At 44.5% G+C, this 25,572-nt stretch overlaps 2 protein-coding genes across 16 annotated transcripts in view; both read left to right on the forward strand.

Moving 5' to 3' along the window:
* The first annotated feature begins 198 nt into the window (after nucleotides 1–198).
* Nucleotides 199–12,404, forward strand: LOC118390423 (uncharacterized). 3 transcript variants are annotated; one of them, XM_035780979.2, is made up of 16 exons: nucleotides 1,494–2,636; nucleotides 2,801–2,915; nucleotides 5,559–5,677; nucleotides 5,780–5,932; nucleotides 6,187–6,272; nucleotides 6,447–6,543; nucleotides 6,638–6,921; nucleotides 7,038–7,201; nucleotides 7,292–7,432; nucleotides 7,558–7,629; nucleotides 7,788–7,899; nucleotides 9,194–9,252; nucleotides 9,345–9,495; nucleotides 9,598–9,673; nucleotides 9,795–10,191; nucleotides 10,288–12,404. In XM_035780979.2, the coding sequence occupies exons 4-16, from the start codon at nucleotides 5,804–5,806 to the stop codon at nucleotides 11,817–11,819; spliced, it is 3,300 nt and encodes a 1,099-aa protein (XP_035636872.2). In that variant the 5' UTR covers nucleotides 1,494–2,636; nucleotides 2,801–2,915; nucleotides 5,559–5,677; nucleotides 5,780–5,803; the 3' UTR covers nucleotides 11,820–12,404. The 3 variants fall into 3 exon arrangements, with proteins under 3 accessions (XP_035636869.2, XP_035636872.2, XP_035636868.2); XM_035780976.2 differs by lacking the exon at nucleotides 1,494–2,636 and adding an exon at nucleotides 199–305 and having other exon boundaries at nucleotides 5,559–5,932; XM_035780975.2 differs by having other exon boundaries at nucleotides 1,495–2,636; nucleotides 5,559–5,932.
* A 405-nt stretch (nucleotides 12,405–12,809) lies between these two features.
* Nucleotides 12,810–25,572, forward strand: part of LOC118390425 (ryanodine receptor 1-like) — a 73,207-nt gene continuing 60,444 nt past the window's right edge. For 10 of the 13 annotated variants that reach the window (XM_052457357.1, XM_035780980.2, XM_052457361.1 and 7 more), the window contains exons 1-22: nucleotides 12,810–13,002; nucleotides 17,244–17,363; nucleotides 17,463–17,564; nucleotides 18,570–18,590; nucleotides 19,978–20,052; nucleotides 20,811–20,889; nucleotides 20,972–21,084; nucleotides 21,179–21,278; nucleotides 21,395–21,491; nucleotides 22,006–22,080; nucleotides 22,184–22,340; nucleotides 22,516–22,680; nucleotides 22,886–23,007; nucleotides 23,218–23,407; nucleotides 23,518–23,653; nucleotides 23,788–23,883; nucleotides 23,994–24,112; nucleotides 24,284–24,417; nucleotides 24,519–24,760; nucleotides 24,840–25,032; nucleotides 25,146–25,362; nucleotides 25,437–25,541. In XM_052457357.1, coding sequence (XP_052313317.1) covers nucleotides 12,955–13,002; nucleotides 17,244–17,363; nucleotides 17,463–17,564; nucleotides 18,570–18,590; nucleotides 19,978–20,052; nucleotides 20,811–20,889; nucleotides 20,972–21,084; nucleotides 21,179–21,278; nucleotides 21,395–21,491; nucleotides 22,006–22,080; nucleotides 22,184–22,340; nucleotides 22,516–22,680; nucleotides 22,886–23,007; nucleotides 23,218–23,407; nucleotides 23,518–23,653; nucleotides 23,788–23,883; nucleotides 23,994–24,112; nucleotides 24,284–24,417; nucleotides 24,519–24,760; nucleotides 24,840–25,032; nucleotides 25,146–25,362; nucleotides 25,437–25,541 — 2,706 coding nt within the window. In that variant the 5' untranslated portion in view covers nucleotides 12,810–12,954. The remainder of the gene's footprint in view (nucleotides 13,003–17,243; nucleotides 17,364–17,462; nucleotides 17,565–18,569; nucleotides 18,591–19,977; nucleotides 20,053–20,810; nucleotides 20,890–20,971; nucleotides 21,085–21,178; nucleotides 21,279–21,394; nucleotides 21,492–22,005; nucleotides 22,081–22,183; nucleotides 22,341–22,515; nucleotides 22,681–22,885; nucleotides 23,008–23,217; nucleotides 23,408–23,517; nucleotides 23,654–23,787; nucleotides 23,884–23,993; nucleotides 24,113–24,283; nucleotides 24,418–24,518; nucleotides 24,761–24,839; nucleotides 25,033–25,145; nucleotides 25,363–25,436; nucleotides 25,542–25,572) is intronic. The other 3 variants (XM_052457362.1, XM_052457367.1, XM_052457369.1) reach the window with 1 other exon arrangement.

Here is a 25,572-nt window from a genome sequence, read left to right on the forward strand (position 1 = left end):
GCTTTTGGTTCTCATAAAATACATTAAGGCCCCCCCCCACACCCTACAACACTGCAGGCAACAACTAATATGATTACAAATGCCCCAATGCACATGAGTAAATTGCAATTGAGGTAAATTAAGAACTACACAGAAGTGGATATCTCATGTATATGTCATGTGTGGTGATTTGATACAGTGTATTTAACATTCGCATCGGTGCATCATCTTGACTCAATTATTGACATATGGAAACAGGAAGTTACAGTTTCCGTATCTTTGTCAACAAAACATTTGCGAAAGCCTGAATAAGAACATTTCTCGCAGTAAGTGCAATAGCTAGTTACATGTTTCAGGGTTTTGTGAATATAATGGGGAGAGATAGGAACAATATGCTATATGGGCGACTATATTGAAAACTGATTAGATAATGTTGACTTGTTATCTGAAGACTAGCTAGCAGAAGTCATATTGCATGATTGATTTTATTATGGTGTCATGCATCTTCTCACGGATCCCCAGCCCACATGAGTTTATAAAACACTATTTGCTGTAGCAAAGTAAAATGATATATACACACACAGTGCCTTCAGAAAGTCGTCATAACGTTACCCCTTGACTTATTACACATTTTGTGTTACAGCCTGAATTCAAAATGATTTAAATTGTTCTCACCCATCAACACAGAATACTCCATAATGACAAAGTGAAAACATGTTTTTAGAAATGAACAAATGTATTCAATTAAATACAGATATCTAATTTACATAAGTATTCCCACCCCCGAGTCAACACATGTTAGAATCACCTTTGGCAGTGATTACCGCTGTGAGTCTTTCTGGGTAAATCTTTCTCTGCCGACATGGATTGTACAATATTTACACATTTTTAAATTCTTCAAACTTTTAAGTTGGTAATTGCTAGACAGCCATTTAAGTATTGTCATATATTTCCCAGCCGATTTAAGTCCAAACTGTAATACGGGGGGTTGATGTCAACACCACTCATCGAATATTTTTAAAAGTGTTAAAATAACGAGATGTATCTACTAATCCAAAGAGGAACAGGCGGGAGCTTGACAGCTAAACATGGACTAGTCTTCTCTGCTTACATATGTGTGCCATCAGGTAAGGATGAGACCGACTCCGACGTGAATGTGCTATTCAAAGTGTCAGCAGAATTGTGCTGTGGATGCACATTTCTCTCACTGACTTCGGTTCAGGTGGAGTCACGTATTGCTGTGATATGACAGCCTCTGCTGGACACCAATCTCAACCCTGAGCAATTGGTAGTTTGTCAAAGGAGGTGGTTGGTTTTCCTCATGACAGTGCTGAAGAATGTCTGAGTTTTATAAGCCTTACTTTTCACTAGGTGATTAATTTCTCTATATGTTTTTTAAACCCATTTACAGGCAAATCCATAAGATACATCAAGATCTATTGGAGGACTATTAGTGTCAATGCCAAATGATAATCAAACGTTTTCAGGTTACGCTTCAGTCCTTTGCCTAGGGAGAGAAGAAACATGTGCAATATCGCCTGTATACTAAAAGTAACGTAATATGCAGGCTAAATCTATGTCCATATTAAAAGCACTAGAGTACAAAGATTGAATTAGTCAGTGGGCGCAAACATATTCTCAAATCGGGCAGAACGAGCCAGTGCAGCTCAGAGGCGTGTGCGCAGCACTGCAATGGATTTGGTTCCTATTATCACCTGTAGGGCTGCACGCGCACCACCCTGAGCAGTCTGGGCAAGGCACAGATCATATCTGCTAAATATGATAGTGTGATAAGATATTACCTGTCCAACTCTAAGGGCCGTAATTCAATCAGCGCCCGGTTTCCCAAAAGCACTTGAAGGCTAAGTACATCGTTAGAGCTTCGTTACATCTCCGAGCTGTTTCCCAAAACAATCGTTAAATTAGCTAGCAAGTGCAAGCTAAATTGCCATACATGTTTAATGCTTTTCGACCTGTCCCCAAATTCAGAGTTTGTTTTGATATTTTAACCTGCGTGTTGTGATCGCGTTTAGTGTTGGGGAACAAAATGAATTAATGCACGCGCGCAGCCGGTTTGGGTTCCGTGTATAACGCTTGCCTCAGACTACCCATATAAGTGCATTAGTGAATGCTTTGTTGCCCTCCGGCGTCACATATACATATTTAGATCTCCGCTAAACATAACATCACATGGTTTATTTGTCTCTCTGGACCACGGATAACTTCAGAACAAAGTTGCCAATGTCTTTGCAATTGATACAAACAAGCGATGTATAAAATATGCTTCAAATGAAAACAGAAATAAAATATAGGATTTCAATCATATTGAAATACGTTTAATGTTCAATTACGTTATATTTTTCTACTTGTAGGCTGTATGTAATTCGTCTCAATATATTTCATGATGTGTAGCTTAGCATAGTTAAAACATTCCTAAGCCTAAATTCCAAACTATCGGGAAATTGGTCTCGGGCCTGTCAACTGACCTGTATCCGTACAGCACTAAAATACATCTTTTTAGTCAGGAGCAAAGACTTGGCCTCAGATTGTGAGCTCAGAGAAGAGAACAGAAGAGCAAAGTGCAGTGAGGAAGTCAGAACCAGAAGATGAGTACAGCTCCACAGAGTCAGCAAGAAAATTAGTATGAGGACGTCTGTGTAAGTCAGTCAGCATGAACATTTAGCATAATTATATGAAGTGCATATGGATGTAGACTTTTCACAGTAACGCTTATATATCCCAAACATATCTTGTTTAGTTATATTTATTTGTATTGTTAATAGCTATATTAATGATGAACCCTTTTCCATGTTCTCCACAGCTGCGCAGTGCAGTGCACCTTGCCTTTGTCTCCCCGTCTTTTCCGCTTGCAGCAAGAAAGGACCAGTCTTACATTTTGCTAGTAAAGGCAGGGGGAAAGCATTGCAGTCTACAAGGTATGCTATTGCTGAGTAACTCTGAGTTTTGTGTTTGACTTTAAAGAAAAATTTAGGATAAAGAGAGAAACTGCTCTGATTCTCCTCTGTCTCTGTTGACGGTATTGATGGCCGGTGTACCATTCTGTGGGTGGACGGCCAAGAGAAATTGAGGCCCCCACGCCCATGTGGGAGGGCCGGACTGAGGGAGGAGGCAGGTGGCATGGAGGAGGACGTGGAGAGCAACGTCAGCAACATCAGAACTTTTCTGGAAAAAAAGAAACACACGACTGAAATTATGTGACAGAATTGATCAAAAATGGAGTTGGAAAGACACCCACAAGGGGGGAGATTACATAATTCATGCAGATCCACAAAAGTGGCATCCTGACATTTTACTAAAAGTCAAATTCATAAACATTGTGTAGATTTGAATGTGCACTTTCAATTAAATTGTACTATGTTTGATGATGCATGTGTAAATAAGAATGGACTATAACCGTTTTATATAATATTATTTTTGTTGGACAAATAGGAAGTTGAGTATATGGATACAAGTCATTGTATTTAAAAAAAAATGTGATTTTATATATATATATACATCACATATCTTTACATTTGAATCATTTAGCAGACCCTCTTATCAAGAGCGACTTACAGAAGCAATTAGGGTTAAGTGCCTTGCTCAATGGCACATCAACTGATTTTTTCACTTAGTCGGCTCAGGGATTTGAGCCAACAACCTTTCGGTGACTGGCCCAATACTCTTAACCGCTAGGCTACCTACCACCCTGGGAGTGTCTATTCATCGTGTCTATTCAAAGTTATATTTTGGTTTCATCTGACCATATGACATTCTCCCAATCTTCTTCTGGATCATCCAAATGCTCACTAGCAAACTTCAGACGGGCCTGGACATGTACATGTACTGGCTTAAGCAGGGGGACACGTCTGGCAATGCAGGATTTGAGTCCCTGGCGGCGTAGTGTGTTACTGATGGTAGGCTTTGTTACTTTGGTCCCAGCTCTCTGCAGGTCATTCACTAGGTCCCCCCGTGTGGTTCTGGGATTTTTGCTCACCGTTCTTGTGATCATTTTGACCCCACGGGGTGAGATCTTGTGTGGAGCCCCAGATCGAGGGAGATTATCAGTGGTCTTGTATGTCTTCCATTTCCTAATAATTGCTCCCACAGTTGATTTCTTCAAACCAAGCTGCTTACCTATTGCAGATTCAGTCTTCCCAGCCTGCTGCAGGTCTACAATTTTGTTTCTGGTGTCCTTTGACAGCTCTTTGGTCTTGGCCATAGTGGAGTTTGGAGTGTGACTGTTTGAGGTTGTGGACAGGTGTCTTTTATACTGATAACAAGTTCAAACAGGTGCCATTAACACAGGTAACGAGTGGAGGACAGAGGAGCCGATTTGATGCACCTGTATTGACCTTGCCTTCTGATTGATAGCGGGGTGAACAGGCAGTGGGATGGATGGTTGTTGTCCGTTATTATCTTTTTGGCCTTCCTTTGACATTGGGTGCTGTAGGTGTCCTGGAGGGCAGGTAGTTTGCCCCCGGTGACGCGTTGGGCATACCGCACTACCCTCTGGAGAGCCCTGCGGTTGCGGGCGGTGTAGTTGACACACCAGGCGGTGATACTGCCCGACAGGATGCTCTCAATTGTGCAACTATAAAAGTTTGTGAGGGTTTTAGATGCCAAGACAAATTTCTTCAGTCTCCTGAGGTTGAAGAGGCGCTGTTGTGCCTTCTTCACCACACTGTCTGTGTGGGTGGACCATTTCAGTTTGTCAGTGATGTATAACCCAAGGAACTTTAAGCTTTCCACCTTCTCCGCTACGGTCCCGTCAATGTGGATAGGGGGTGCTCCCTCTGCTATTTCCTGAAGTCCACTATCATCTCCTTTCTTTTGTTGAGTGAGAGGATATTTTCCAGGCACCACACTCCCAGAGCCCTCACCTCCTCCATGTAGACTGTCTCGTCATTGTTGGTAATCAATACTGTTGTCGTCGTCTGCAAACTTCATGATTGATTTGGACCCAGTTGGTTCAAGCTTAACGATGAGCTTGGAGGGTACTATGGTGTTGAATGCTGAGCTATAGTCAATGAACAGCATTCTTACATGTGTATTCCTCTTGTCCAGATGGGATAGGGCAGTGTGATGGCGATTGCATCATCTGTGGATCTATTGGGGAAGTAAGCAAAGTGAAGTGGGTGACCAGTAAGGTAGAGGTGATATGATCTTTGACTAGTCTCTCAAATCATTTCATGATGACAGACGTGGGTGCTAAGGGGCGATAGTAATTTAGTTCAGTTACCTGTGCTTTCTTGGGTACAGGAACAAATGGTGGCCAACTTGAAGCATGTAGCGACAGCAGACTGGGATAGGGAGAGATTGAATATGTCCATAAACACAGCAGCCAGCCTGTCTGCGCATGCTCTGAGGACGCGGTTAGCGATGCCGTCTGGGCCGGCAGCCTTGCGAGGGTTAACACGCTTTTAAGAAAAGGCCCTATGAATCAATGTCAATAAATGTGAAATATGTCCATTCCTGTATGGCGTGTATGTATGGGGCTCTTTTTCATTATGTATGGCGTGTATGTAGGGAGCTCTTTTTCATTATGTACTGACCATTTCAAACTATATTTGTGACTTCAGAACAGACGTCTCTGTGAACCGTGCCCATCACACCTACAGTACGCCTTATTTGGGCACAGGAGACCGGAAGTATCTAATTTGATGGCGGCGGGATGAAAGGCTCAAAGACGTGCAACAACGTAGGCTACATCATTTCTCTACCTAGCTCTGACGAAATGTCGGTTTTTAATAGTGATGGAGTTTTCAAAAGCCACTACTTTCAACTTATTTAATTTTTAAAGAAGACATCCTAACTGGATCTACCAATGCCAAACCCCATGGACGACCGTCTGCGCGTGGTGGCGGTGGTACACGCTTTGAAAGCATCTGGAGTTCGCGTGAAAAACTGGAAGAACTTCTTGAATGGGCCATACACGAGCGACCCTGTCAGACAGGTAACCAACAAGGCCAATATGTTTTCTCAACAGTAAATTTCAATGCGTCAATAGAGCATGTTTTCCATTGTCCACAACACGATATGCTGTCACAGACTTTTGATTACTTGATTGATTACTGTCAAGGTCACGTTTCTTAAATATTCAAATGTACTTATCATAATTTGCAAACTACCAGTCTTGAGGTATTGATTTGTTGTAAGAAAGGCTTTTTAGCACATCACCATGATTTGTTGTTGATGGATGTCTTTCAGGAGAACCAATCTAAATTTGCTTTTGGTCGGGACCTGATACTGCTGCCACAGTGTGATTTAACTGATATGAGTGGGACAGTGCCAAAGTATGTGAACTTGAGTTGTATGGTTGCTTTAAATACAGTCATAACTAGGAGATGTGATTTTTAAAAATCTAACAATCTAATGTGGCCTATTCTGATTACAATGAACAACTGAAAGCCCAACGTTTTGGTTGGACATGACTTAAATTCCATTTGAGTGATCTAACTATTCCATAGGTTCTTGGTGGATGCCTGTGAATTTTTATCTCAGCATCTTCATACTGAAGGGCTGTTTCGAAAGACCGGGTCGTTTAGCCGGATGCGAGCTCTGAGGGTGAGGCGGCACAGGAGGGATGTGCAGGAATGTCAATTTTCTTACCTCCATGGGTCGATCTTTTCTATGTTGACGCTCTACCTCCTCATGACAGGCTGACCTGGAGCAGGGGGAGCCAGTCTTTTCTCTGCCACATTCAGCCACTCTGCAGCCCTGTGATGTGGCGTCTCTTGTGAAGCAGTTCTTACGGGAGCTGCCCTCGCCCCTCATCCCTATGGATCTACAGGTGCCACTGTGTCGTGCACAGGGCTTCGACGAGGAGGAGGGTCGGCAGGAGCAGGTCGAGGATGGAGCTCTTCTTCTCACAGCCCTGTTCCCCCCGTCGCATTCACGGGCCCTCCGATACTTCTGCACCTTCCTGAGACAGACGGCTCAAAGGTTTGTTTCCAGAAATTCAGGATGACTTCTTCTTTTATCTGGGCTAAGAGAGCGGGAGATCTGTGTCACTCTGTGCCTAAGTTTCTCCATCATCTCCTATCACTCACATTCACTAGATGTAAAGAGAATCGTATGGAAGTGGGCAATCTGGCTCTTGTGATTGCACCTAATCTGCTACATTGTCCAGCTGGGGGCTCTAAACTGACCGCAGGTACAGAGAGACGACTGCATAGACAAGCAGCAGTGATCAAGAAACTCATAATACATGCTGATCGCATTGGTAAGTTTAGAGAAATATACATTTGGATAGTAGCTGATGACAGATGTGGTTTAAAGTTGATACTAATTTCACTCTTCTATATGTCCCCAGGTGTTGTCCCCCCTTCTATTATGGACATGGCAACAGTAGCAGAGTCCTCCACACCCCCAGTTGATGGGGGGAGGTTTCAGGAGAGGGCAGGACTTGGTGTGTATAGACTTCTAGGACATCAAAGGAGGCGCAGTGTTGGAGGTGAGAGTTTTGCAATGACTGGATAATGAGGTTTATACTGTGATATTAATTTCAGAATAAATACGTTGCTGGAAAATGTATGAATTCAATTCAGATTATTATAATTTTTTGTTTGATCTCTCCAGAGATATTTGTGGATGCTCTCAGTAAATTGAAGACAGGCCGCACTCACACTGACCTTTTACATCCCCCAGACAGTACGTGCATAATGTTGTGGTATAATGATATGATTTTTGCTGCTTGTTAACTGGTTGCAAAGTTCAAATGCTGTTAGTAAAAAGTGATGCAGAAAGGATTGTCCTCAGTAAGGGCCAATAAGTGTGTTGCCTCTGACTTTATAACCTTGACCTCACAGGTCAGCAAAATACAAAGGCCGCTCACCACAACACACCTGAATTACCAATCACATCTAAACGAAAGTCGACTGAAGATCCTGTCCCTGATGTTGAGAGCTCTGCTAAAAAAAGGTACTTGCATTTAATTGTTAAAAAAAAAAAAATACATACACACTACCGTTAAAAAGTTTGGGGTCACTTAGAAATGTCCTTGTTTTTGAAAGAAAATCACATTTTTGGTCCATATTAAAATAACATCAAATTGAATAGAAATACAGTGTAGACATTTATTGTTGTAAATGACTATTGTAGCCAGAAACATTTTTTTAATGGAATATCTACATAGGCTTAGAGGCCCATTATCAGCAACCATCACTCCTGTGTTCCAATGGAACGTTGTGTTAGCTAATCCAAGTTGATCAACTGGCAGCTTCATTAAATAGTACCTGCAAAACACCAGTCTCAAAATCAACAGTGAAGAGGCAAGTCTGGGATGCTGGCCTTCTCGGCAGTTGCAAAGAAAAAGCCATATCTCAGACAGGCCAATAAAAGATTAAGATGGGCAAAAGAACAGACACTGGACAGAGGAACTCTGCCTAGAAGTCCAGCATCCCGGAGTCACCTCTTCACTGTTTACATTGAGTCTGGTGTTTTGCTGGTACTATTTAATGAAGCTGCCAGTTGAGGACTTGTGAGGCATCTGTTTCTCAAACTGAACACTAATGTACTTGTCCTCTTGCTCAGTTGTGCACCAGGGCCTCCCACTCCTCTTTCTATTCTGGTTAGAGACAGTTTGCACTGTTCTGTGAAGGGAGTAGTACACAGCATTGTATGAGATCTTCAGTTACTTGGCAAGGTCTTGCATGAAATAGCCTTCATTTCGCAGAAGAAGAATAGACTGATGAATTTCAGAACAAAGGTCTTTGTTTTTGGCCATTTTGAGCCTGTAATTGAACTCACAGATACTGATGCTCCAGATCCTCAACTAGTCTAAAGAAGAACAGTTTTATTGCTTCTTTAATCAGAACCACAGTTTTCAGCTGTGCTAACATAATTACAAAAGGGTTTTCTAATGATCAATTAGTATTTAAAAGGATAAACTTGGATTATCTAACACAACGTGCCATTGGAACACAGGAATGATGGTTGCTGATAATGGGTATCTGTACGCCTGTGTAGATATTCCATAAAAAAATCTGCTGTTTCCAGCTACAATAGTCATTTACAACATTACCTATGTCTACACTGTATTTCTAATCAATTTGATGGTATTTTAATGGACAAAAAAATGTGTTCTTTCAAAAACAAGGACATTTCTAGGTGACCCGAAACTTTTGAACGGTAGTGTATATTTTGATGAACCACGTCTCTGAGATTTTTATTTTAAATGCTTTATGTAGCTAATATTATCCTTCTCTGTATACAGACGCTCTATCCATGACCTTAGAGAAGACAACCAATCCATGAGCAAACAACCCTCCAATGGTCACGTATTTATAGCCTGTACTGCAGTATAGCTTTTAGTCAGTGGCATAAGATACGGTATGACAAGTTCTATGTTTTGATTGTCCCAGCAGATTCCGAGGCGGCAGTCGGCCAAAGCCCTACCCGTAGTCACACTTCTGTCCTGAGTGGAGTGGAGGGCAGTAGGGAGCACAAGCTCTCTGTCACTCTCACTGCCCCAGAGAAGAGGAGGAATCACAAGAAAGATTATAAAACATCAAACAAGTTAATCTAAAGCATCATAAGCATTGATTGTAGTTCTTCTATTTAACCCTTGTTTGTTTATCGCCTTGTTTTTGTGTCTGACTGTGTCTGTGTTTCCTGAAGGCATCCAGTGCAGGAGGCCAAGGCTCATCGAAGGACATCTCTTAGATTTTTCAACATGACAGTCTGGAGCAGCCCTGTAAGTCTGGCGCTGTCCAATATTCTGTCCTAACACAGGCTCTTCATGTTGCTCATGCTTGTCTTTTGACGCTGAGCTCTATTGTTGGACTTATCTACTTACTCTACGACTTTATTCTCAGGACCCTTCCCCCACATCCATTGGGAATGACACTGAGAATTGGATCATGGGCAGTATAATGGTCACTGATGGTATGACTGAAGCATCCAGCTCTGAGGTTGGACCATCTAGGATTCCTGTCATAATGACTGATGGTATGACTGAACCATCCAGGATTCCTGTCATAATGACTGATGGTATGACTGAACCATCCAGGATTCCTGTCATAATGACTGATGGTATGACTGAACCATCCAGGATTCCTGTCATAATGACTGATGGTATGACTGGACCATCCAGGATTCCTGTCATAATGACTGATGGTATGACTGGACCATCCAGGATTCCTGTCATAATGACTGATGGTATGACTGGACCATCCAGGATTCCTGTCATAATGACTGATGGCCCAGGACAAGGTTTTTTATTTTTTTATATATATTTTTTTCAGTTACATCCATGTATCTACATGTTTGTCACTTAAATACTCAATGTGACATTTTATCTGTATTCAGTTCTAGTGGGGAGTGAAGTGGAGGATGACCCTGATCTGCCAAATTACAGCTGTGCTGAAAATCCCGACCACTTCCTGGATCTCGCGACATTGGACTCACCTTCCAGGACACAAGCTGGGGAATCATGTGAATGCTCTGGTGTCAAGTTGGAAAACGAGACGATAGAGGAAACCGTTAGACAGTATGAAACAAACCATGTATTGAGGGATCCAGAGCAGGTTGGGATAAAAGAGGACCCTGAAGACGTGGGTCTAAGTAAGAAGCAGTCAGAAGTGGATATATCTGTCAGTCAGAAGCCCCGTCACCCTCGTCGCTCCATCAGTATGCCAGAGGTGACATTCGACCAACTGAGAATTCAAGATAAAATTTACAAGAAAGAGAAAACAGATTGGATGATCGAGAAAGAAGATGGAGTCTCTGGGGACACACTTCAACTGCCGGTGAAGAAAGAGAAGATGACAGAGTCAGGACTGGGTTTTAAGAGGACACACATGTCTGTAGCAGAGCGCATCAGGCGGTTTAACGCTCTGACAACGCTTCTCCGTAACCCCAGGGTTCCTCCAAGGCCCCCTGAACCTCAGCTCAATGATGTCCTGCATGAGAGTCAGCGGGAGGGGGGTCAGCGGAGCGTTGTACGTCTGCGCCGGCAGGGAGCACGGCGGTTTGGACGCTCCATCAGCCATGATGGTGTTCCCGGACCTTGGCCAGGACAAGCCTCTAAAAATCATCAAGAGGTGCCAGTGGTTGTTCAAAGCCTCAGTGAGCCAGTCCTATGTCCACCTCCAGAGCCAACTCCTAGTGTTTATCAATTTGCCCAAGAAGGACAGTGTGAAATCCAACATACTCATCAACTACAACAGGAACACCTCATGCAGACCATCCAGGATTTGTGCGCTCCTCCGTCACCCAATCCAAAGCAGAACAAGGAATCCTGCCAAGTGACGTTTAAAGAATCACAATTGAATCTCAAAGAAAGACAATTGGAACCGGTGGAGGAACAACCTAAGGAGTCAGAGCTACATGATCTGCTGGAGATGCACTTGAATACATGCAATCCAAAGGAGGAGCAAGACCAACACCTCACAGTTCCAACGCAGGTGAATAGACCGTTTCTGACCGACACCGTCTTAGATGTTCCACCTCAGACCATGGCCCCCCTACAGCAGGAGTCCAAAAGTACAGAAGTCAAATTCCCTCTCCCTTTTCCCTCCAAGCCCTCCTCTCTCTCTCAAACAGAAACATGCTCTCCCATTCCCAGTGGACCCTCTCCCACACCAATAGACAGAACATCAACTGACCTCTACACTGCACACTTGGTGACTAACTGCTCCCCTTTCTCTGTCACGACCTTTGGCTTTATAGAGATAGACATGGGGGTCAGTGAGAGTGATGGGGGTTCTCTCCCCGTTGAACTCTCTCCATCACCAGCCTTGCAGTTCAAGCTCCCGGCCACCAAGAGACGCTACAGAGACTCGCCCTGCTGGCCCGTCCATGAGATTAGCATGGCCACAGGGGACCCATTGCAGATCTGAGGGGTACAGGACCGACTAAATGGTACTCCGTAACTAGCGCATTGGTCTTGAGTAGTAGGGTTTACAAATGGGAAAATAAGATCACTCGCACAAAGAATGCCATGTGTTTTTAAAAGTTTTTTTAAAAATGTAATTTTCTGTTATGCCAATATAGGTTATACTAGAAAAGTAGTATTTTAAAGCGGCAGTCAACAGTAGAACAATAACAAAGTGGCCTCCCTGTTTCGGTAAAAATCTGAGGGATGGGGCTGGAGAAATGTAACCACTCTCAAATGTATCGACAAAGCTATGGATGCAAGTCCTGCCTGTCCATAATATAACAATTATAGTTTTAACCAAGTATTGAGACTATATCGTGTTTGTTTACATTGTTTTTCAAACATTGGAGTAAAATAAGCTTATTTTGGGTTCTGATGGTGTACAAATGTTACTAAGCTGTCAATCAATAGGTAAATATCATTATTATATTATGTAGCAACTGCTGATTGCAGATTTTATTATTGTCAAGTTGCGTTTTACATATCTGACTATATATAATTTGTGTAAATGTATGTATTTCAGTTTGAATAAAATAATGTATTTTAACATTTTGATTTATTAATTGATATCAGATTAGTCTATCCCTCTTTAGTAAAAATTGGAGGTGTTTTCCTGATTTGCTTAGAGGTTGACTTCATTTTTCTGACCTAGTAGGTAGCAAAGTTTAAAAATCTGTGTATTCACAAACCTGTTGCAGACCTCACCAATGGGAATCCCTTTGGGACTAATGCAACGACACTAACGTTTTAGGCTATGGCTTGGTCACTGACACATATTGTAGATATTTAAAATCGGACACACGTTTACCAGTACATTTGTTAATATGGTACAACAATTCTAAAGGACTTCGTAAAGGTGGCACCATGTTTTACAGTTCGCTCCACCCACTTTTCCCTTGTCATGTTGCATCGAGCAAGGAGTTGGTAAACTGTCACTCTGTCTCATAACACAGCCATTGCCACTGAACCCACATTGTCCTTCAGTACGCCCACACGCAGACAGACGCTGGGAGTGAGAGAAAAGAGGTGGGAGAGAGACAGCGAGGCTTGCTGAGGAACAACCAGGGAGAATAGAGTGATAAGTAATACATTAGAGGATGGCGGAAGGAGGAGATGGAGAGGAGGAGATTCAGTTCTTACGTACGGTGAGTGATGCTGGACTCCTTTGGCTCTGTTCGTTTTGATTGTAACTGAACAAGGCTGTGAGAGAGAAACCATACTGCAGTATAACTACGATAAGTTTGCCTTATCTTGACGTAGGCCTAATGTGTGACTTTGGTGTAACTTCCAGTCCAATGTATTAACTTCCATACGTTTTGATAGTGGCTTCCCTTTGACTTTGGAAAGACCAGATTGACATGGACAGATGCTGGGCTTGTCTGCATTGTTATCTATTTTTATACCAGAGCAGCTTGAAATGTTACTGTTTGGGAGTTGGGCAGTTTGCTGGGTGCCAAGTAACAGCTGACGCTGACAAATAGAAACGCATGAAAACGAGGGGTAGCAATACAAAAATAAAAAAACGAAGAATGACGAACATAAGATGTAATGGGATGCGGAATCAGATTGACTATCATATTGGTTTTTACTTTTAGGTGCAGTAATATGGGTTTTCAGACATATCAGGTCATGAGGTGGCAGCATGATGGAAAGGAGTGGTTGGTTACGTTGGTGCATCCGCGCATTTGGTCCAGTCAAGAGAAGGCATGTCTTCACAGCAATTTAGTGACAGACTACAGCACATTTTGAGACCAGCATGAGAAAGATGCTGATTTCCACACTGTTCATCTTCTGAATTGCGAAGAGGTATTGTGTTAGACACTTTTTCCTAATGGTGTGTTGTGACCTGTTCGTAGAATGAGTTCCATCTTCAGCTGTACAGTAATTACAGACTGGCCTGCTTGTGGAGGGTAGACCATTCATACCACTGAGCCAGTGTGGAGAGACACTCTCGCACTGCGTCTCACTGAACCTCTGGGGACATGGTGGAGCAGAGTCAAGAAAACTGATGGGGTAAAGGTTTTCTCACAGGGACCAAAGGCCTCGGATGAATCAAGCATGTCGCATTTCATATCTGTTATATTAAGATACACCGAGAAGCGAGTTAGTGGAAACAAGTATAACGCAAGTGAAAACAATGTACCAACGCTAAGCACTGATATTTTTGGGAACAGGCATTGGCATACTGTATTAGATACTGTACACATTATTTTCAACGTGAATATCTCTCTCTCTCAAAGACTACCTGTAAGCTACATAGGATGTACCAATCACAACAAGGCATTGACAAAGAGCATGGCATGCAACATGACTTTTCTGAAAAAGGCTCTCCTGTTTCTATTGAGGCAGAGCTCTTTTCCTCATTAGGGACTCCCATGCTGACGTGAGGCTGAATCACATTTCAAAGGCACGGTTTTTATATAACATATTGCTGTGTCAAACCTGACTGATGCCAGGCAGAGATGGAGTGTTGTGTGTACTTGTCGAGGTATTATTCACCACCAGAGCAGAACACTTTCTTTTTATAGTGCCTGCTGCATATAAAGAGCTTTGTCCTACATTGCCTCTCTGCTTTGTTAAAGGCCCAGAGCAGCTGTTTTCATATCAATATCAAATATTTTTTATGGGGTAACAATGAAGTGCCTTACTGTTCTTTTTTTTTTGCCCATTTTAATTGAAAACAAAAATAGCTTCTTGTTAAAGAGCAAATTCTCAAGCAATACTTTTGCTAAGGCTGTCTGGGAGTGGTCTTAAGTGGGGAAGGGAAAATGGAAAACTATCTGTTATTGGTAGAGAAGTTTAGAACTATTTTTCTTACTGGGGTGGCAGGTAGCCTAGTGGTTAAGAGTGTTGGGCCAGTAGCCGAAAGGTTGCTGGTTTGAATCCCCGAGCAGACTAGGTGAAAAATCTACCCTTCAGCAAGGTTCTTAACCTTAATTGCTACTGCAAGTTGCTCTGGATAAGAGCGTTTGCTAAATGACTCAAATGTAAATGTTATTGGTTTATTCATTCAATCACCAGTCAGTCCAAAACTTCATCCCACTACAACAGGCTGAAATGTCATGCAGTCTTTTCAAACAGCTCTTACACTAAAATTGCATTATTAGCAATTTCACAGGAGTATTCCAACCTCATAGTGTGAAAATATACACTGAGTATACAAAACATTAAGAACACCTGCTCTTTCCATGATATACTGACCTATGGTCCCTTAATGATGTCACTTGTTAAATCCACTTGAGCCAGTGTAGATGAAGTGGAGGAGACAGGTTAACGAAGGATTTATAAGCCTTGAGGCAATTGAGACGTGGCTTGTGTGTGTGTGCCATTCAGAAGCTGAATGGACTAGACAAAAAAATGTTTGTGCTTTTGAATGGGGTATGGTAGTAGGTGCCAGGCGCACCGGTTAGTGTCAATAACTAGGGGCATTTCAAGTTCTACAGGGATGCTGGCCGATGGTGACACCAATGCTTCCCACAGTGGTGTCAAATTGGCTGGATGTCATTTGGGTGTTGGACCATTCTTGATACACACGGTAAACTGTTGAACATGAAAAACCCAGCAGAGTTGCAGTTCTTGACACAAACTGGTGAAGCCTGGCACCTTCTACCATACCCCTTTCAAAGGCACTTAAATCTTTTGTCTTGCCCGTTCACCCTCTGAATGGCACACACACATTCCATGTCTCAATTGTCTCGAGGCTTAAAAATCCTTCTTTAAGCTGTCTCCCCTTCATCTAGACTGATTGAAGTGGATTTAACACGTGACATCAACAAGGGATCATAGCTTTAACCTGGATTCACCTGGCCAAGTCTGGCATGAAAGAGCAGGTGTTCATAATGTTTTGTACACTCAGTGTCTCTATAAACACAGGCAAATCACGTTTTTGACTGCACAGGGCCTTTAAGTCTGTTTCGTGCTTCTCTCAGGATCGTTACTTGAGTCTGTTAGATTCTTATTGGAGTTTAATTAGAGAACCGCAGACATGTACTTTATTGTGAAAGTACAGTACTTACTATGAACGTAAAGTAGTGTAAAGACATCTACTGTGTTCATGTACACGTTTGTGTGTGAGCGTACCGTGGCTATCGTTATAGCAGTGTGTGGAAGATGACGCTCTCGCCAAAAAGGGAACCATTTTCTTGAGTTGGCCAGCTGAATGTGGAGGTGTGAGAGAGGCTGGCCGTCACTTGCTTTGATGCTGTTCATCTTGAACTCTGCTGAGTTCTATATTTACGGAGTCTTGGGATTAGCAGGTTTATAGCCAGGGCCATGGGAGCACCTGTTTAGTTCTGGCCCTATGAGAACTGCACTCGCTCTACACATTGAGTATGATGAAGTGCAGTTCGATTACATTATCTTTTGCCAGGTCAGAGTGATGGCGTCGTGTATATATATGTCATGTGTTCTGGTAGTTTTGGTATGATTGACAGTGGTAGTACTAGTACAAATGAACTGAAGTACACTGAGTTCTACAGCACTGTAGGCTTTGCAAAAGGTTTCTTGTTACATCGACTTATCGGTGTCCACTGCTCTTCTGTCATAACTAAGGAGTACGGCTTTTACCCACTTTTGGCTGGTCTCTATGGTTGACTTTGGCCAGGTTTAGTGTGACTTGAGCTGTCAGTCTAAGAATGATCGTTTGACACCGGGTCTGTCTGTCTCACTGCTCTCTGTGTGAGTCCATTACAAATTATTATGCCAGGCTGACTGGGTCTCAAATATCCACTGCTCCAACCGAGGGGAATGTGTGAGCAGCAGGTGCAGGGTTCTGAAATAGAGGGCCGGGAGGAGCGGGTGCTTACCCACAGTCCGACTACCAAGGAGATTAGTGTTAGGACAGGGGCAGGGTCCGGCACAGAAGAATGACAAAGAAAATGTGGATGTGAAGGTTAGGAATGTGAGATCCAAGACCAGAGAGGGTCTGTTGACCACTCTTTGTTTGCTTTTTGACCTACCATGTGTCGGCTCCCCGTTACGGCGGCTTTATCACTCTGCTGGCTCTATCTACTCTCGTTATTGTTACCATATGTTGGTCAGGGTTGCAGCCTTGTTCTTATGCGACATAAAATATGCCTGTTTGGTGCACAGGAATCATATTCACGCTTTTACTATATTCTCTTCCACTACAACCATTACACATCCACACTTAAGCCCCTCTAAATGGGTTTTGGCTGTAACTCTACCCCTGGCCAGTATTCATGTCATATGGGCCTATCAAGGTTATGAATGGCAAGTTAAATATAAAGTACTACTTTTGAAATGTTACCCAAGTGATGAAACATCTTAATGTAAAACAATTAAATAACAATTATGATATAAACTAGCTCAGCTGATTAACGTAATCTGTTTTGGCCTTTGACCTTTTTTTCTCTCCTGTATGTAGGATGACCAGGTTGTGCTACAATGCACTGCCTCCATTCTGAAAGAACAGATCAAACTCTGTCTTTCATGTGAGGGCTTTGGGAACCGCCTCTGCTTCCTGGAGACCACCTCCAATGCTCAGGTAGAGAGAACCACGTTCCCCACTCTGATTACGTCTGTACTCCAGCCGTTGCCGTTCCCTGGATTTCACTGACGGATGGATGGATGTGTTGTGTTGTAGAATGTGCCACCTGATTTGGCGATCTGCTGCTTCATCCTGGAGCAGTCCCTGTCGGTACGAGCCTTACAGGAGATGCTGTCCAACACCATGGAGCTCAACGAGGTAAGAGACCAGTAGAGGGGCTGATGGTTCTGTTGTGTTGGGCTTAAAGGAGCTTCTTTTAAATCTGATGTTAAACAATTCTACAGTGCACACTGAGTGTACGAAACATTAGGGACACCTGCTCTTTCCATGACATTGACTGACCAGGTGAAAGCTACGACTCCTTATTGATGCCACTTAATAAATCCACTTCAAATCGGTGTAGATGGCGGGGAGGAGACGGGTTAAAGAAGGATTTTTAAGCCTTGAGACAATTGAGACATGGATTGTGTCTGTGTGCCATTCAGAAGGTGAACGGGCAAGACAAAAGATTTAAGTGTCTTTTAACGGGGTATGGTAATAGATGCCAGGCTTCACCGGTTTGAGTCAAGAACTGCAGCGCTGCTGGGTTTTTCACGCTCAACAGTTTCCCGTGTGTATCAAGAATGGTCCACCACCCAAAGGACATCCAGGCAACTTGGCACAACTGTGGGACGCATTTGAGTCAACATGGACCAGCATCCCTGTGGAACGCTTTCGACACCTTGTAGTCCGTGCCCCGATGAATTGAGGAAGTTCTAAGGGCAAAAGGGGATGCAACTGAATATTAGGAAGGTGTTCCTAATGTTTTGATCACTCAGTGTACAGTACATGGAAATAGTTTTTCTTTGGCTGGATAATATAGGTGGTCTTTGTGTAGTGTCTGATGAGCTTAGTTCTTTCTGAATCGAACTAACAAAAACAAATGTCATGTTTTTCCCATAATATGGGAATCAGTACTTTTGGTTAAACATTTCAGAAAATACTGTTATGCCTTATATGGTAGTGAGAACATCCTCTCTTATGTCATCGACACATAGTTGTAAAAGTAGCATTGTCGTGAATAGTAGTTATGTGCTAATGACACATCACTGATGCATTTGAAATATGAATATTATGTCAAGGCCTCTTGTATTTTTAGCAACTTAACTTGGTTTTGTCTCTTTTCTGACCCCACACCCCTCACCTCCCACCTGCCAACCATAGGCAGTCGATTTGGACAAATGGGTATGTCTGCTCATGTTTCCCTTCCTGTCACGTTTCCCCAAAGTTTCCCCCTCCTCTCCACCCCTTGTCTACCGTGAGAGTGCTCTCATCTCTCACCCAATGTCCCTGTCTCAAACAGTGATGCGCCACTTTCGTCTGCCCTCACTCATACTACCTAACTCCACACTTTGCTCAGTGTTGTCATAGCTGAAATGCCGAGCAGCGTTTCAGATGACATTCGAGGAACGATTCCTGTCAGCAACACAGGAGCAACTAAGAAGCTCTCTGCCGTCGAGGGCTTCTGGCTGCCGTATAATCTCTACACTACGTCCAACAGCAGAAACGTGGACCACAGACCAGAGTGTTGGATGTTGTCATTTGAAACAAGGCTCTTTACTACCCTGTGACCTTGTCCCTCTGAATGTCTCCTATACAACCTTCATCATACTCCCATCTTCACTCCTCACAGCCACATAAGTCCCGTTCATTGAATGTGGAACCAGACCAGCCCTTTACGTTTTCTTAATCCTTGCTATTCCGTCATCCCGTGATTTACTGTGGTTTGACCAAACATCACGGCAATTCATCTTCAGAAAGTCTGGAATGTAGTAGGGCAAAGTGTAACCTTGAATATCAAACTACACACACACACACACACACACACACACACACACACACACACACACACACACACACACACACACACACACACACACACACACACACACACACACACACACACACACACACACACACACACACACACACACACACACACACACACACACACACACACACACACACACACACACACACACACACACACACACACACACACACACACACACACACACGGGTTCACTAAATCTGACCTAGAGGTCAGTCTTGCGCTGTGTTCTGACTCTCCACTTACTCATGGAATAATCAAGATGATAACAACATTGACGGTGGAAATGATAACCACTAATTATAACAAATGTTGAAGAAACAATATTGTTTGATTGTCTGAATGTCACTTTTTCTGCCTTCCAGTTAAATGTGACATGTGACTTTCTGTGGTATTGTTTCTTGCTTCCAGTATTGTTAATCATTTGACTTTTGTTAATCAATTTCCCTTTCCACTCACCCCTGGTTTGTATTGACACAATGTGGACATGTTTGCTGTTGTGTTGGTTCTCTGTGGTGGGCTCTCTGACTCCTCTCAGCCAGATACGTTCAGTACACAGGTTCTCTGTTGCCTGCCATGTTGTTCTCAGTTTGGTACGAGGAGGATGACTCGCTCAACTCCTGTCTCCCTCCTCAGTCTTTAACAGTCCTGTGTGCCTGACCTTAGCAGGCTGAATGTTGAATCATACACGACTCTCTTCGGTTGGTTTTTTAACTTCTCGCTCTGCTGTGTTCTGCCCAGTCATCTCAAGGAGGGGGCCACCGTACCCTGCTGTATGGCCATGCCATCCTACTGAAGCACACTCACTCCAGCATGGTAAACAGACTCCTCTGTCTCACTGCGTAGTTTCACATGTTTCTCATTTCACCAACCCACAAATTATTTTCACATGTTTCTCATTTCACCAACCCACTATCATCCACTTCTTTCTACTTCTAACTCACCCAGACTACCACCCACACTACCAACCACACTATCTCCCACACTACCACACACACTCACCCACACCACCACTATCACCCACACCAACACTATCACCCACACCAACACTATCACCCACACTATCACCTATACCAGCACTACCACCCACACCAACACGATCTCCCACACTACCACCCACACTATCACCCACACCCACACTATCGCCCACACTATCACCAACACCAGCACCAACACCAACACTACCACCCACACTATCACCTACGTCCACACCCACACTATCACCCACACCCACACTATCACCCACGCCAAAACTATCACCCACACCAATACTATCTCCCACACCACGACCCACACTATCACCCATAACAACACTACCACCCACACCCACACTATCTCCCCCACTACCACCCACGCAACACTATCTCCCACACTACCACCCACACCCACACTTTCTCCCTCTATCTCCCTCGTCATAACCACATAAGTCCCATTCATTGAATGTGTACTATACCAGCCATTTACGTTTTTAGTGTGGGTGGTAGTGTGGGAGACAGTTTTGAAGTTACATGGGTTTGCTTTTCAATTAGCGCTTCGTTATTCATTGTGTAATTTGTACTCTCTGTGTACTGCAGTACCTCAGCTGTTTGACTACCTCAAGGTCACTCACAGACAAACTGGCCTTTGATGTGGGCTTACAGGAAGATTCCACCGGTATGGCCTTACCATAGAGAACAGTGCTCATATTAATTTTCTGCACAGTGTTCAGTTGAGTGACGCAAGTGTTCCTCCACAGGGGAGGCGTGCTGGTGGACTATTCACCCTGCGTCCAAGCAGAGGTCAGAGGGAGAAAAGGTCAGGGTGGGAGATGACCTCATCCTGGTCAGCGTGTCCTCTGAGAGATACCTGGTGAGCCGCTTTGGTGACACACTGCCAAGTGGACTTTCAACCCTACCAGGTTATGGATGGAGCTGACGTTCTCTCTCTCTCTCTCTCGCTCCAGCATCTCTCCTACGCCAGTGGTGACCTCATGGTGGACGCCTCCTTCATGCAGACGCTGTGGACCATGAGCCCTGTGATGTCTGGCTGTGAGCTTGCTGAAGGTGTGTAATATGTTTTTATTGTTTTTCTATTTCCTAGTCGTTAGCTGATCATCTAGAAACACTACACTTGACTGCCGTGTCTTTCTCTCATTGCCAGTGTAACATCAACCCCTCAGGCTTTCTGACTGGAGGCTATGTTCTTAGACTGTTCCATGGTCACATGGATGAGTGCTTGGCTATCCCTGCTGCCGAACAAGGAGACGACCAGCGCAGGTGATGAACACTGTTGAACTATTTCACATTTACATTTGAATTTTTTTAAAAACATTTTATATATGGGGAGGGGGCGGGGTGCTGTGAGATAATTTAGATACTGTTTGAAGAGGTAGGGTTTCAGATGTTTCGGGAAGATGGGCAGGGACTCTGCTGTCCTCGCCTCAGGGGGACGCTGGTTCCACCATTGGGGTGCCAGGACAGAGACGAGTTTTGACTGGGCCGAGCGGGAGCTGCCCTCCCGTAGGGGTGGAAGGGTCAAGAGACCTGAGGTGGCAGAACTGAGTACTCAGGTTGGGTTGTAGGGTTTGAGCATAGCCTGAATGTAGGGAGGGGCAGTTCCTCTTGCTGTTCCGTAGGTAAGCACCATGGTCTTGTAGTGGAAGCCAGTGAAGTGTGCGGAGGAGTGGTGTGACATGGGAGAACCTAGGAAGGTTAATCAGATGTTAATCAGATATTTAATCTGACACTGCATAAACACCACCTGTCACTAACAGCTCATCTCTGTTTTCAGAATTGCTCATTATGAAGGGGGTGCTGTCTGTAGCCATGCCCGGTCACTATGGAGACTAGAACCCCTCCGGATTGGGTGAGTGGATGCCCTTCTGCTCATCAGCTTTATGTAACAAAAAAACATTACAGTTGTCTTACATGAGTTCTCTCTTTGGGGTTGTACTTATGGCTCTGTGTAGATGGAGTGGAGGTCACATGAAATGGGGCCAGTCGTTCCGAGTGCGTCATATAACCACAGGCCGCTACCTCTGCCTGGATGAAGAGAAAGGACTGCTGGTGGTGGACCCTGAAAAAGCCAACGCCAAGATGTCAGCCTTCTGCTTCAGAATCTCCAAGGTCAGGGTCGTCCCGAACAGTGCTCTGTTCATATAAAGAGCAGTGTGAAAAAAACACACGTGGACCTTTTCATAGAATGGAACAAAAGCTTCTGGCAGTGTTCATATCATCCCTCCGTACCTAGGGCTGTTGATAGTCATTCTTTCTCCTTGTTGTTCCGTGTTCCAACCTGCAGGAAAAGATCGAGGTGGCTCAGAAACGAGATGTGGAGGGCATGGGCACACCAGAGATCAAGTATGGGGAGTCCATGTGTTTTGTACAGCACGTCTCCTCTGGCCTCTGGCTTACATACGCCTCTGTCGATGCCAAGTCCGCTCGCCTGGGACCTCTTAAGAGGAAGGTATGGAGAAATCGTGCGGCAAGATGCCTAAAAACACCTGAGCTAAAGGACAGGAAGAACAACAGCAAAGGAAATGCTAAGAGATAATGAAGGCCCCCGTAATATAGGGATTTACTGTGAATGCATTTTGTTCAGGCTTTTCAAATGCTCCGCTTTCCCCTGGAGTGCAACTGGTGTTTATCCATGTTGTCAATGTCTCTCTCAGGCCATCCTTCATAAGGAGGGCCACATGGACGATGCCCTGACCGTGGCCCGCTCCCAGACAGAGGAGTTCCAGGCTGCTCGTATGATCTACAACACAGCAGGCCTCTTCACTCAGTTCATTAAGTATGGCCCCTCTCCAGTCCCAATGTCTTCCCTATGGCTCTCTGAGAAAATACTTATCTAGGAATCTCTTGAGTTTTTCTACACATTATGGACATATGTATAGACCCCTTTGACTTACTGTTATCCTTCAGGAGGGGCGGAGCGCCTTGGTTTAGTGTTTGACCTCGTGCTCAGTACAGTGACGTTTTCCCCTGTTCCCTGTGTCTCCAGAGCGCTGGACTCTCTGAGCGGGAAGAACAAGTCTTCTTCAGCCCCCCCGTCTCTGCCCATGGACTCAGTGGCCCTCTCCCTGCAGGACCTCATCTTCTACTTCCGGCCCCCCGAGGAGGAGCTGGAGCACGAGGAGAAGCAGACCAAACTACGCTCCCTCAAGAACAGACAGAACCTCTTCCAAGAGGAGGTCAGTGCTCACGCACAACAGATGAGGATGATGCACTGTATGTTGAAAATATTCTTCCCGCACGGCTCCTCCCTTTGGTGTTCCTATGTTATTTGTGTCATTACACACAGGGCATGATCACCCTGGTGCTGGACTGTATTGACCGACTCAATGTCTACAACACGGCGGCCCACTTCTCAGAGTTTGCAGGGGAGGAAGCTGCCGAGTCTTGGAAGGAAATCGTTAATCTCCTGTACGAGCTGCTGGGTATGTGACCTTCTATTCATCCCATTGTTTCAGGTCCCATCGTGTTTCTGCATGGCTGTGGTTACTATGGCAACATGCCCTTTCAATCTGAACATGACATTAGCTCTGATCTCTGTCATTCTCTTCCTGTGAAGCCTCTCTCATCAGAGGTAACCGGGCCAACTGTGCTTTGTTCTGTGATAACCTGGATTGGCTGGTCAGCAAACTGGACCGTTTAGAGGCCTCCTCAGGTTAAGTCCCACTACAACACACTCCATCACCTTTCAGCACTGAATCACATTGACTTGAATGTGTTACGGGAGTGCCCTCTGTGTTTCATTGCGTGTTATGCTCACCACAGGCATCCTGGAGGTGCTGTACTGCGTTCTGATTGAGAGTCCAGAGGTCCTGAACATCATCCAGGAGAACCACATTAAATCTATCATTTCTCTACTGGATAAACATGGACGCAATCACAAGGTCAGTGAATACGTGTACAGGTCATTGAAGTTTATTATTATTATATTTATTATTTCTATTATTAAGTTGTATTATTCATGCCTGTGCTTATCTAGAGAAGTGTTCATATGTTGTTGACAGTCCATCTCCTTATGATTTGAGAGCTGATTTTAGAATTTTCTCTCTCCCTAGGTGTTGGATGTGCTCTGCTCTTTGTGTGTGTGTAACGGTGTGGCTGTAAGGTCCAATCAGAATCTCATCACAGAGAATCTGCTTCCAGGTCGCGACCTCCTCCTGCAGTCCAACATCATCAATTATGTCACCAGGTATACAGACATCTGGCCGTACTAAATATCATTTGTGAAAATACAACCACGGCAATTCGCTTTTTTCTTTCAAACCATTAACTGTTTTTTTTTCATCTCAGTGTGAGACCCAACATCTTCCTCGGAACCTGTGAGGGATCCACACAGTATAAGAAGTGGTATTTTGAGGTGATGGTGGATTATGTGGAGCCTTTCCTGACCGCCCAGGCCTTCCACCTGCGTGTGGGCTGGGCTCTGACCGAGGGCTACAGCCCCTACCCTGGGGGTGGTGAGGGCTGGGGCGGCAACGGGGTTGGCGACGACCTCTACTCCTACGCCTTTGATGGACTCCACCTGTGGTCAGGTACGGCATGCGGGGCCTCGCTTTAGAATGCAGAACTCTATTACTGGTTGACGTCTTATAGATCCGTGTGTCTCCACAGGACGAGTCCTCCGGCATGTCGCCTCCCCAAACATGCACATCCTAGCGGCAGACGATGTGGTCAGCTGCTGCCTGGATCTGAGCGTGCCCAGTATCTCGTTCCGTATCAACGGGCACCCGGTCCAGGGCATGTTTGAGAATTTCAACCTGGACGGCCTCTTCTTCCCTGTCGTCAGCTTCTCTGCAGGCGTCAGGTGAGAACCGACGATAGGGCTTACAGAGCCGCTGTCATTTTACAGTGAGTCTTAAGAAAATGAGTGAAGTCAAATGAGTGATCACTGTTCATGTTCTCCTCGCAAACGCTAAGGGTTCGCTTTCTCCTGGGAGGGCGGCATGGGGACTTCAAATTCCTCCCACCGCCAGGCTATGCCCCGTGCTATGAGGCTGTGCTGCCCAAGGACCGACTGCGTATTGAGCCCATCAAGGAGTATAAGCATGATTTCAATGGTGTCCGCAATCTGTTGGGGCCTACACAGTCCCTCTCGCACACCGCCTTCACCCCCTGCCCTGTGGACACAGTACAGGTACAACCCTCGAATGATCTGTGCACATCTCGTTCTCCTAGCTCTTGCCTCCATTCACCGCGTTGTCCTTTCAGATTGTGCTTCCGCCTCACTTGGAGCGCATTCGGGAGAAGCTGGCGGAAAACAGCCATGAGCTGTGGGCCGCCACTCGCATTGAACAAGGATGGACCTACGGGTCGGTGAGTGCTTCCCATACTGCCTCACTCAGAT

This window comes from Oncorhynchus keta, chromosome 11 (assembly GCF_023373465.1).
Source record: "Oncorhynchus keta strain PuntledgeMale-10-30-2019 chromosome 11, Oket_V2, whole genome shotgun sequence".
Classification (NCBI taxonomy): Eukaryota; Metazoa; Chordata; class Actinopteri; order Salmoniformes; family Salmonidae; genus Oncorhynchus; species Oncorhynchus keta.